Here is an 11,974-nt window from a genome sequence, read left to right as displayed (position 1 = left end):
GGTTGGATAACTCATTGTGAAGGAGCCGTAGTGCAGCAGTCACATGCTTGATTTGAGCAGCTGGGTTTTTTTTTTGTTCACTCCTCACAAAAAGTTAAGTGATTTGGCTTTTGGGTGACATTTCAAAGGGTCTTCATTTTTCCTGAGAGGGAAATTTGGTTCGTCTTGCATATCGACAACACTTATCAAGAGTATCAACTAGTCCTCTCCACCATTTTATATTTTTCTACATTTGTTGCGGCCTGCGATTGAGTAAAAAAAATGTCTTCATATTTTTTCTATGCTCATCTTTTTCACTTTTTAAAAATCAACTTCCTATGTTCATAAGTTGTTGAAATACTCTCTTTTCAATACAAAACTTATCTAAAACGTGTAACAATGGAAGATGATGTTTTTTTTTTTTTTTTTTTTTTTTTTAATTGGTCATACACCCATTCGCCAATCCTGACTTCCGAGTCAATTGGACTTGTGCATTTGAAAGTTTCGAGGTGCATCTCCGTGGTCAAATGAAGTCCATGGGGGACGGTTATGACTGTGCATTTTGCGTTCATCCTGAAATTTCACCCAGAAGTCAATTGTGAACGTTTTGTGGGTAGTGGAAACGGGCATTGTGATTTCCAGATGGCTCTCGCCACAACACGTTTTCATACCTGTCAACTCGTACGTTTTCCCCGTATTTTATACGTTTTTTAAATCATTTCAAATCATGTACGGCGTATTACAACTTTTATAGGGGGAAAAAAAAAAACAATTGTGAACCGATTTCACAAAGACCATTTTGGCTCAAATCCAGATCGTCTCACCTGCTGGTAGCCAACGACAATGCCGTCGTCGATCGCTACTATTGTCACGGCAAACCAGCAAAAGTAATCCCCAATCGTATATTTTTTTTCTTCGCTGCGTACGGTCGATTGATAAACCATGATGTGCGCATGCGCGGTAAACCGTTATACGGGTTTTTGTTGCTTTGTAAGGGGAATAATCGTAATCATTTATAAGTGCAGGTATTTGCCGAGGTTGACAGGTATGCGTTTTGAGGTTATTTCAAGGCACGCGCTGAACTCATTTTCGCATCGGTGCAAGAAGACGCCACTCTGCGGCACAACCAGACATGCTCCTTCCCCTCCGCCACGGAGCTATTGTTGCTTGTCAATTTACGGTGGCAAATGCTGTCGAGGAAAATTAAGCTGTCTGGTGACCTTTCAGCCGCAAGAAGACGACAGCCCACAGTGGAAATCTGTTGGGGTTGACGAGGCTCCAAAAGCACTTGCATGGATGTTTGTGCTGTAATTAAGTGTTCGAGATTTATATTATTGAAGGTTTAAAGGGGGTGGGGGGTGGATTGCACTGAAAGCTGTGTGGAAAATGCTCCGCACGTTCGTCACTGAACACTGGGGAGGGCACCAAGGCAATGTCGTCGGTTTGATGTTTTTTTTACTCTCTCCCATTGGCCACATGGCGTCTTGTCAAACAGGTGAACACGTCATTCAAGTTGACCACGCGACGCACACCTTCAGCATCCCGATGGTTTAAAAAAAAAAAAAAAAAAGCTTCGACCGCCCCCTGCAGGAGAACGAACCCGCGAGGCACGGCCAAGAGCACACGTGTTAATAAAAGTATTGTTTATTATTGACGTTCGTTGGTCACCAGTTCATGGGGACATCTCCATTGGTAAAACATAAATTAAACTACAACACTTAAGATTTGAAATAAGAGCTCAAATGAGAACGTTTCACAATGTTAACTGAAACAGCTTGTCTGATAATCTTGATTAAGCACATGAGCAGGGCAGATGCATTCATTGATACGGTCACTCACACACAAAAATGTTTGGAGTGTTTACTCGCAAACAAAAACCCAAATTTGCTTTCACTAAAACATGCCTAACAAAAGTGGTTAGACACCTCACGGGACTGTTCAGAAAGAGCCCCATTTGGGGATGGGGAGGTGGGGAAATGCCATGTGAAGTACAGTTCATGTTCCGTGCTGTCATGGGACTTGTCACTCCAGGAAGCTATCCAGCGTCAGGCACGGTCCCGGCTTCAACGTTGGCCTGCTCACCTTTTTTCTTCTCGCTTTTATGAGTGGGCGAATCTCTGCCAACGGAGACTGTGGAGGAGGCTTGGGTTAAGGGACACTGCCAGTCACTTTATGCTGCTCATGACATTTAACAATGAGCTGTTTTTCCCTAGCGTTGCCATTTGGAGATGGAGGAAGTAAAAAAATAAAAAAGTCATGTTGCTAATGTGAAGCAGGGCATTTTATTATGTTAGCATGATTGCAAATTGTGGCATGCTGTAGCAAGCTGTGCGGATCTACTTCGTGGTTCTTGTTAAAATCTGTCCAAATATTGCAAATTGTCTTCACTTTTAATAACACCGACATGTTGCAAGCATTTTTGTTCAAACCAAAAGAATTGCCAAAAATGTTTCCTTGACTTCTGATTTCAAAACGGGCTATGTGTGTTGATGCATCCATACGACAACATGAGACAATTAATACATTTCTATGGTTTCAGAGTCAGAAATGCTCGCCAAGGGAAACCTGCATTCCCCCGCCCCCATTTTTTTTTTTTTTTTTTTAAATGGTGTGACACCCCTGTCACAGAGGTTAAAAGTTGGTTGCTTTTTGGAGATGGCATAAAGATGACGAAGGCAGCTCAAAAGGATACAGGTTGGATAAATTTGGTTCGTCCTCCTAATCCATCATAACCACTTTTCACCTGAAATTAGAAGCTTTTCAATTTAGGTCATGATGGGGAAAAAAAAAAAAACTGCATTGAAAGACATTCAAAAGAAAAGGTGGCTGCGTTGACATACAGCTCCGAGCTTCCTCTGAGGGTCCAGCATGCTACCAAAAGTCTTCTTTCTGAAAAGGAGCGAGTTCCTCAAAAAAGGATCCATGGCTGCATCCTCCTCTCGGGCCTAAGAGACAAAACTCACTTGAGATTTGGAAGCAGACCTTGCCAAGCGCTACTTCAACTTACCTTGCTTAACGTGGAGGCCCTCTCATTGTGTGTGGAAACTAATGACCTGACAACATTTCAGCAATTAGTTGATCTTGAGTTCAAGACAAAACAACAACGCACACTACGAGTACAAGATGCATACGGTTGACGGTCCAACCGCATCTTCTTGGTTGCCGTCTTTACTGGCCTCTTGGCCGCGTCATCTGGTGTGGTGACATCATAGGTTAAGTTGAGATCAATCTCATCGCCGTCGACGGGCGGGTGGAGGTGAGGCTGGTTCAGCTCTATTGGAGCCGGGCTGAATGGGGAGCCAGGAAGAGCCAGATGAGCAGAAATCGTTCAAATTGAAACCAAAACAGCCAGCTCCCCACAGGCGTGCTGCGGGTAATGTACCTTTCAAAGACGAGCCGACTGAGCGCCTCATTTGTCCTTGTTGGGGTGCTCAGAGATTTCTGAAGAAACTCCACTTTCTTCTTCAAACTCTACGGAACGAAACGGATGCGGGCAAACATGGATTAATCGGACAGCCAAGTGCCAAGACAATTCTGTTGCCGCGCCTTACCGATATCTCTCGGTCCGCACTGGCGAGATCGTTTTGCAGGGACTTCATGTCTTCTTTCGTTTGATTGACTTCCACCGAGGCTTTTTGCATCTAAATGACATGCACAGAATGAGATTGAAAACAGGAGCACGGCAACCGAAACAACGCTCGCAATTATTGACGCGGCAAATTGACGTCACCTTGCAGTTGGAGGTGAGCACTTCTCTCCGCAGTTTCTCGCACGTGTCGTTACTAGACTTCAAGGTTGCCTTTAAATTGTCATACTCTCTAAAAAATGAAAAAGAATGCAGGCAATGCAATAAAAGTGTGGCCGATGACAGAAGTCCTATCCGTGGAGAATTAGGTTGGATTTAAGCGACAATTCACATTTTTTTACTCTCCAGTGGCACAGGTCAGATATGAGCCAAGGCAGCGTAAAATGGATTGAATTGGAAAGCTTTAGATCGGAATCAGGCCTCTTCCAAATGTGAATAAAAATCTCATACATATGGGAAATCTGTCAATACGTCATCATCTGCGCAGATCAACGCCGTCAGATCAGATGTGTCATTTCAAATGCACATAAAAATAGATAGATAAGGGGGGGGGGTATTTATGAGTTATAACAGAGCCAAAGTTCCAGTTGAAGAAGCCTGAGAATGATCAAAGTCTTTCAGTCATACATACTTTTTGAGAGAGATACAGTAGATTGAGAGCTGCTCCACAGCGGTCTGACTCACACCCATGTCCGTAATCATTGACTCCACCTCAGCTCGTTGGCCCTGTAACAAAACACCCATGCTGGAGATGCACCAGCAGTGTAAGAACAGACTTTTGTGGCCCAAAGAAAGTAGCAGAACAATTTCTGAGACATCCACGCTGAAGACAAACACATTTATTTGAGTCGAGTTTGAGCGCAGTTACTTTTCAAAGGTTTTTATTTTGGTCCTCAGCCTACGGGCCTCGTCCTTGGCAGCCTGAGCATCATCATGTTGCGCCTCCAGATAAGTCATTTGTTTCTGTGAGATCATATTAAAAGCAAAATGTGCACAGTGTGAGACAGACTCAGGAAAACAACCAGTTCTATGACGACGAACAGATTGCGTACCTTGAGAGCAGAACACAGCACATCCTTCTCGAAAATCTCTTTCCGCATGCCGTCCAAGTCTCTCCTCTGCATGTCCACAGAGTCCTTCAAATCATCCACGGTTTTCTGTTTTTCCCGACAGTCTCTCTCTAGAAAATATTAAACATCTTTTTCATTGACTGGGAATCATTGTGTAACTGAAATAATAATAGTTAAAAAAAACTTACCTTTCAAACTTAAAAGGGCCCTTAGCCTATGAAGCTCATTCTAAGAGATGAAGCACACCGTGACTATAGAACAAACTAAATGTTTTAGTAGAGATCTTGAAGTGTAATCTTGAGGTACCTCCAAGCTTTCTGGATCTACTGGACGCGCTTCCTCTGAGCCAATGTCAAAGAAGAGCTTGTGGATAATGTGCCGAGTGCTGGCCTACATATTGAGGACAGCGTTCTGTAAGGCAAGGTCAACAAGTGCGAGCAAGTGGTGTGTTGATACGAAATTACCTGCTTCCGACACTGGGGGCATGTTTTTGTCGGCGCTGTTTTAAACCACTGAAGGAGGCTAGTAGGTGAGGGAAATACAACAAACGATACAATGAAAATGAATTAACGTACAATACTCTATTGTAATTCAATTAGCTGACGTTACCAGTCACTGTGGAAAGTGTGTCCGCAGTTGATAGCAGCGACATCCTTGGAGTGATCGAATAAATCGCAGCAAATTATGCAAAATGCGCGAATAGGCATCTTAATATCCCGGAAGATCGCCCTGTTATGAAAGCAGGAACACACACGCGCGCATTTCACAAATATGCTCGCAAATGACTTGGCATTGAACTGGTTAAACGTGAGCCACTCCGTTGTTAGCTAACACCAACTATTAGCCTCAACGGTTGCTTGATCATGGTCGACATACCTACCAAAACGGGACGTTGGGTTACTGCATAATCCGTTGGAATCAACGCATCCCTCGGATTATCTTTAATGTGTCGTTTGAGTCCATTTATGCAGTGTCTCGATTAAAATGCAGTTTGCTACGGCGAGTTTCGACTCTTCAAGTCGCTCGCCGCCATACGTTCAAATACAAAACTAGGCCCGCCCATTATGGTGCGTTCACGGCCCAGGCTCCTCAACCCCTTTTCATAAATTGTCGAGTTTTTACTTGCCGCATTATACATACAATATTTTACGGCATTTTTCATTAGCAGTTTAAATTAACATGTGTTCAGTTTGAATACATTGTTGGGAACAGTTGGCAGTCGGTTCTTCTTTGGTCTCATACTGAAGTGAACTTCATTTCCCACAAATCAAACTTCCGCATTCGTGCTAGACCAAACTGTGTCTACGGTTGACAAGCAGGAAGAAGGCGATTCCCTCTCAGCTAGCAAGTTGACTGCGAGACCTGAAGAGAGCTCTGTCCGTAGCTGCAGACGGTTCTGGAAATGAAAGGTATCTTTTTGTTGGTTTAAAACGGCAACGAGGAAGTCATGAAAAGTTAATACTTAATTTCGATAGTCTGATCGAAAGTCAGTTGTCAAGTCGATCGAGTTTCTGCCTAATTAGTTATGTCTGACGCCCTCCGAGTGTAAACAACAACAACGTGTATTGTGTCAGGACCGTGCCAGCTGTTTTGGATTGCAGCCGTCAAATTCGAAGTTAATGCCGATTTACCAAAAACAATAAAGTTGATCAGTTTGAACATGAAATATCTCATCTTTGTAGTGTATTCAATTAAATATAGGTTGAACATGATTTGCAACTCATTGTATTGTGCTTTTATTTATGCTTAACATGTCTCGACGTAATTTGAATTGGGTTTGTATACATTCTTATGTGTACTTTCTCCAAGGTGTGTGTAAGCGCTCGCAGTATCAGTGATGGATGAAGAACGCCAAAGACCATCTGTGCCATGGGAGAATGGCACCCTGGCACCTGCACACCATCTTTGCACCGAGAGGGCTGACAGTCCCACACCCGGCCTGGTGGAGGGTACAGAACCGGGTGAGGCTGTCCAAAATTCAGCCACAAATCGATTTCATCTGACATTTTGCTCATCATAAATGCCCCAAAGCAACGTGATCCATATATTTTTGAAAATGCTGGGATAGGAGGACATATTGTACCTTTTATAATGGAGCCTTTTATTTTTTGCTGTTGAGGTCTGTACTTTCTTTATAAAGAAAATGACCTTGTTCCACTCGCCAAGGGCAGTCACGTAAGATCTAATCTCAGCTTTGATTTCTCTTTCTGTCGCGACCGTTGAAAGCTTGCAAGATGAACATTAAAACAATGGAAATAAAAGTTTAAAAGGTCGTCAGCCCTTTCTCGCTGGAAATGGGAATTGGCCTGTTGTAATGTGGATGGCATTTAGTTGTGTTCATCCTAGTTCCCACTATTATGCATGCTCAGTCTTGAACGGCCTTTATGGGGGCCACCAATGGAACAAAGTCGTCGTTGGTTAATGTTAGAATTCCAAGTTTCCACCAGTGCTTTTCCTATTTTGACAAGTCCGCGGGGGGAAAGTACCCATTGTGCCGTGTGACGAAACATGCTAACAGAATGACATTGTCACTTATTAACCGCCCTTTGGTGTGAAAGTGATCGCATGAATTGCACGACTAATTCTCCTACTATGACTAATAAAACAAACACTCACACCTATACCAACTTATCAGTCTTTTGTTTTTGTGTTTTTTTTAGCAAATTGTTTCTCATTTTTGAGAGTTTGTTGAAAGGATGACAAGCCAAAAGGAAAATATTTTTAATTGTCCATATGGTGTGTGAATGGTTGTGAGGCATTCTTTTCCAACATCAGTAACTGCTGACCTCACAAATGTTTGTTAAAAAAAAAAAAAAAAGGATCCTTGGCACACTCCAAAATGTTGACTTTTGTCCTTGACGGGTCTATTATCTTCATTGTCAGAGTTTGTCATATTGTTTTTGACTTCCTGTGGCACCGTTTTGTTCTTGCCTTCTGCATCTTGTTCATGCTTCATCATATTCCGTACTCGTCGCACTCTCAGTGAACACAACTCTGGTTTCCACAGGTGCAGGTCAGAAAAACGCCATGTTTGTCCATGCGCAGTCCTTCGAGGATCTGACTGCAGAGGCCGAAGAGGCCCGCAAGGAGGCTGAGGTGTTCGGATCCCGAGAGTGCGCAGAGGATGTCGGAGTGCTAGTGGAAGAGAAAAGAGTGGAGCAACTCAACATTCCACCAGACTGCAGGAGCAAAGAGGAGGATGTGTCTAGCGAGGCCTGGAGGAGCCACAAAAAGCACATGTTTGTTCTGAGCGAGGCAGGAAAGCCCATTTACACCCGCTATGGCACGGAGGAGGCTCTGTCCAGCACCATGGGGGTAATGATGGCCCTTGTATCTTTTGTCGAGGCCGAGAACAACATCATCCGCTCCATCCATGCAGGTTAGAACACGATGAAGCTCTCATAAATCATCTTTTTTTTTTTTTTAAGCCAATGGATGACAAAATGTAGGCTTGCTTTGTCGCAATGGGAATTAGCCAGTGGTGGCATCGCAAGACAAAACGTAGGCTCGCTTAGTTGCCTGTCCGAGCACCTTCACTGGTCGGCGTGGTGACAAAAGGCGTAGACGTGAGCAAGAGACAGAGCCACCCTCCAAAGCGTGTCCATGTGATGTCTTTTCTCAGATGGCTGTAAGGTGGTTTTCCTCACCAAGAGTCCGCTGGTCCTGGTGGGCGTTTCCCGTGCCTGTCGCTCAGACAAAGAGCTGCTGAGGGAGCTGCAGTACGTCTACTATCAGATTGTCAGCCTGCTCACCCTCACGCAGCTCAACCACATCTTCCAACACAAGCAGAACTACGACTTGCGGCGCCTTCTGGCCGGCTCCGAGTATCTCACCGACAACCTCCTGCATCGGCTGGACCACGACCCGGGCCTGCTGCTCAGCGCCGTCACCTGCCTGCCTCTGGCCAGCTCGTCCAGGGGCGTCATTTCGTCCAGCCTGCAGGCCGCCAAATCCAAAAATCTCGTCTTCTCCATTCTGCTGGCTGGAGACCGCTTGGTGACTCTGGTTCGGAAGAAGGACCAGTTCCTTCACCACATAGACTTGCACCTGGTCTTCAATCTGGTGGGCTCGTCTTCATCTTTCCGAGAAGGTGAAGGCTGGACGCCCATCTGTCTGCCAAAGTTCAATACCGCAGGATTTTTCCATGCTCACATTTCCTATTTGGAACCTGCGTCAGAGCTGTGCCTTATCCTGGTCTCAACCGACCGAGAGGACTTTTTCAACATGTCGGACTGCAAGCAAAAGTTTCTCGACAGGCTGAGTAAGCGCAGTGCTTATCAAGCCCTGAAGGAGGCGCTGAAGTCTCGCAGCTATTCAGTCGCACAAATTGGCATTCCAGAACTCAGGCACTTCATGTACAAATCAAAGAGCTCCGGGCTGTATACCAGGTGGGGAACAATATTTCCAGAAAATGTCGCTCCGATTATTGACTGTTGAGAGCTTAAATTCTGAGGGTTTTGGACCATTTAAATTCAGTAAGGTCGCTCAATGATAAATCAATTATCACATTTTTTTTGTTGTTTTCAGCGGGATCTTTTGGGGTGTTTTGAGTGCTCATTTCCTGGAAAGATTTTTCTTTTTTTTTTTGCAAGGATTTTCCTGACAAGTGTCACTTTTTCTATGTAAAAACAACCGTACCACATTAGCTTCTGGGCATGCAGTCTTCACCAAAACCTTCGATATGATATGGAGAAAAACAAACACGTCGTCTGTTCTCCCCAAATCATTATGAAGCTATTTGAGTTTTAGCTACCATAGCATAGTATATTATGTACATAATATAGAGATGTATAAATATAATATACTGTATCACGTGAATGTGTGTTTCCACCTCCAGTCCAGAGTTTCCTTTGGTGTACCAGTCCGATGAAGAGCAGGGGAGGCTAATGGCTTTGTACCAGGACCTTCACAGCTATGTGCACCATCCGACCAGGCCCTTACGCTCCTTCTACCGCTGTGGGGAAACCGAAAACATGATGGCATGGGTAAGTGTGTGCCCACGAAACAGGAAACGATAAAGTGATGAAGCCACAGATTTGTTTGTTGGGCATTATTGAATTGAAAAACTAAACCCCAGCTTGAAGTACAACCATGCTCGTCTCCTGTAAATGGCCAATAATGCAGTTTGTTCCCCCCTTCTCCCTCCCACAGGTGACGAGCGGCTTTGAGCTTTACCTGTGCTTCAGTCCCCTGGGCACAAAGGCGTTGGCCATTTCTGCTGTCAACAAACTACTGAAATGGATTAGGAAGGAGGAGGATCGCCTCTTTATCCTGAGTCATCTAACTTATTGACACTTCTCTGCCGAAAGCCTGAACGTGTTGACTCAGGAGTATGCGTAAATTACGTGTCAAAGCTATGCACACCTCGTTTCCACTAAATTAACGGTATTGTCAATTGTTAAATTTATCTTTGTGACTTTTTTGCCCATGTGTTATTTTTATTCCTTTTAGTATGGGTGAGAACTGTTCCTTAGGAAAGCAGCATCCACACCCCAGCTTGCATCACTTAGAAAAGTTTTTAAATTGGATGGACCGCTGCGGTTAAGCAACAGCCATAACTGGAATCCTTCTGCTGTGACGCCATGAGTTATTACATACATTCCTGTTTTTGTTTTTTTTCTGCACATGATGACCATTAGTTGCATCTTGCACCAAATAACGCTCCAAAGAGAAATGTCATGGATCACAGTTGTAAGTCTTCTGTCATCTTAATGTCAGCTTTGTGTGTTTTAATTTAAATACACCTGCACTTGGGGATTGATGAAGACGCTTTAATCAGTTTCTATTCCAACAAATTCATATCTAGTGCATATAAATTAAGGTATTAAAATAGGGGGTCTCTTTCTGTTTGTTTTATTTTGCAATAAAATATAACACTGAAACTCTTGGTTACATGTCTTTTTTTGAATTTTTTTTAGGGGGAGGCGGGGGAGTACCATCATCTTTGAGTTGTGCAGACCTGCATTGAACATACGCTTCTGTTTCCTAAACAAGTTAACTGCAAAGTAAAGGAACACTCTACAGTACAGTTAGCCTGTCACAATGTGATGACGAGCTGAGCCCAGAGCTAATATAAAGGACCTGCTGCTTTTTGCTAAATTAGACTTTTTTTTTGACACAGTCAGGGAGGTCGTCATTTGACAAGATGTTTATGATTATGCCTTCAGTCGCGCTGCCCCAAAGCTTTGGAACAATCTACCTCCGGACCTTCAAAACTGCACACCTCTCTCCACTTTCAAGTCCCGTCTAAAAACACACCTGTTCAGGATTGCTTACAATACATAGCCCTTCCATCTCCTATATCTTATGATTTTATGTCTTGTTTTTATAATATCTTGCTTAACAATTTTTACATTGTATTTTTTATTGTCTGTACAGTGTCCTTGGGTGGCATGAAAGGCGCTTTTAAATAAAATGCATTATTATTATTATTATTATTATTATTGTGTGGAACTGCACTGAATGCTGGGAACAGGTTCACGAATAATTTTGTTTACCTCATATACCGAAGGCCTTTTTTTTTCCTTTTTCCCTCTTGTGGAGCTAAATGAGGTCACCCGTTAGGATGCAGTGAAGTTCTACACTTGTACGAAAACATCCATCCATTTATCTTCATTGCTCGTCCTCATTAGGCTCGCGGGTAAGGTACGACTCAACAGATTGGGAGAAGCAATCAATATATTCCTCAGCCATAGCGATGTTAAATTTGCAATGCGACAACATCAAACACTTGACGTTGTCAATTACACGAATGACTCCAGTTATACGCGGCGTCTTGTGCTAACCTTAAAAAGCAACAGTTTCTGGCGTTCAACATATCCGTCTGATCTGAAAAAACAAATCCCGACATAAATTGAGAACTATCATTAGTTATTATTGGCCACTTCAGAAATGATCCGTTTAGACTTGTTTATGCACGTCCTATTGTCGATTAGGTCCTGATAATCCTGTCAGAATTTTTGCTTGGAGCCAAAGTGTGCGCACTGCGCAGTGTTTTTAATCCCTCGGTGTGGTTGTGCAAGTTAATAAAAGGAAACTACTTTGTGCGCATTTTTTCCCGTCGTGCCAAGTTATTTAAACAGATATTGCAGTTATATAATTGACATTAAAACATGCTTTTATTTTGTTTCACTTAAGTGCACCTCAAGAGTGTGCGACAGGTAAAGGAGTTACAGTAAATCTTTTACTTTTCCTTGGCCACCTGCGCAAGTGAATTTGACATCATGTTTGACATTGAACCGGTAAATTTTCCTTCACGTACGCGACACGAGCGAGTCCGCCGATTGGAGCCGCAGCGGCAGCCACCGGCGCGGTTGACAACTTGACATCTGGGGAGGAG

General features: G+C 43.5%; 2 protein-coding genes across 2 annotated transcripts; one reads left to right on the top strand and one right to left on the bottom strand.

Annotated features, from left to right (window-relative positions):
• Nucleotides 1-1,607: 1,607 nt before the first annotated feature.
• traip (TRAF-interacting protein) lies at nucleotides 1,608-5,791 on the bottom strand. Its single transcript, XM_019879382.1, has 16 exons — nucleotides 5,516-5,791; nucleotides 5,245-5,364; nucleotides 5,100-5,157; nucleotides 4,942-5,025; nucleotides 4,824-4,863; nucleotides 4,618-4,745; nucleotides 4,434-4,528; nucleotides 4,197-4,310; nucleotides 3,710-3,797; nucleotides 3,531-3,620; nucleotides 3,362-3,450; nucleotides 3,111-3,266; nucleotides 2,987-3,032; nucleotides 2,820-2,924; nucleotides 2,672-2,722; nucleotides 1,608-2,109 (listed from the first exon to the last, which is right to left on the bottom strand). The coding sequence occupies exons 2-16, from the start codon at nucleotides 5,340-5,342 to the stop codon at nucleotides 2,002-2,004; spliced, it is 1,350 nt and encodes a 449-aa protein (XP_019734941.1). The 5' UTR covers nucleotides 5,343-5,364; nucleotides 5,516-5,791; the 3' UTR covers nucleotides 1,608-2,001.
• A 129-nt stretch (nucleotides 5,792-5,920) lies between these two features.
• Nucleotides 5,921-10,512, top strand: mon1a (MON1 secretory trafficking family member A). Its single transcript, XM_019879381.1, has 6 exons — nucleotides 5,921-6,044; nucleotides 6,445-6,596; nucleotides 7,643-8,014; nucleotides 8,258-9,023; nucleotides 9,473-9,620; nucleotides 9,787-10,512. The coding sequence occupies exons 2-6, from the start codon at nucleotides 6,473-6,475 to the stop codon at nucleotides 9,925-9,927; spliced, it is 1,551 nt and encodes a 516-aa protein (XP_019734940.1). The 5' UTR covers nucleotides 5,921-6,044; nucleotides 6,445-6,472; the 3' UTR covers nucleotides 9,928-10,512.
• Nucleotides 10,513-11,974: the final 1,462 nt, after the last annotated feature.

The sequence above is a fragment of the Hippocampus comes genome, unplaced genomic scaffold, assembly GCF_001891065.2.
Source record: "Hippocampus comes isolate QL1 unplaced genomic scaffold, H_comes_QL1_v1.1 scaffold44, whole genome shotgun sequence".
In the NCBI taxonomy this organism is placed as follows: Eukaryota; Metazoa; Chordata; class Actinopteri; order Syngnathiformes; family Syngnathidae; genus Hippocampus; species Hippocampus comes.
The sequence above is the reverse complement of the archived record's forward strand: the minus strand, read 5'-3'. Positions and strand labels throughout refer to the sequence as shown.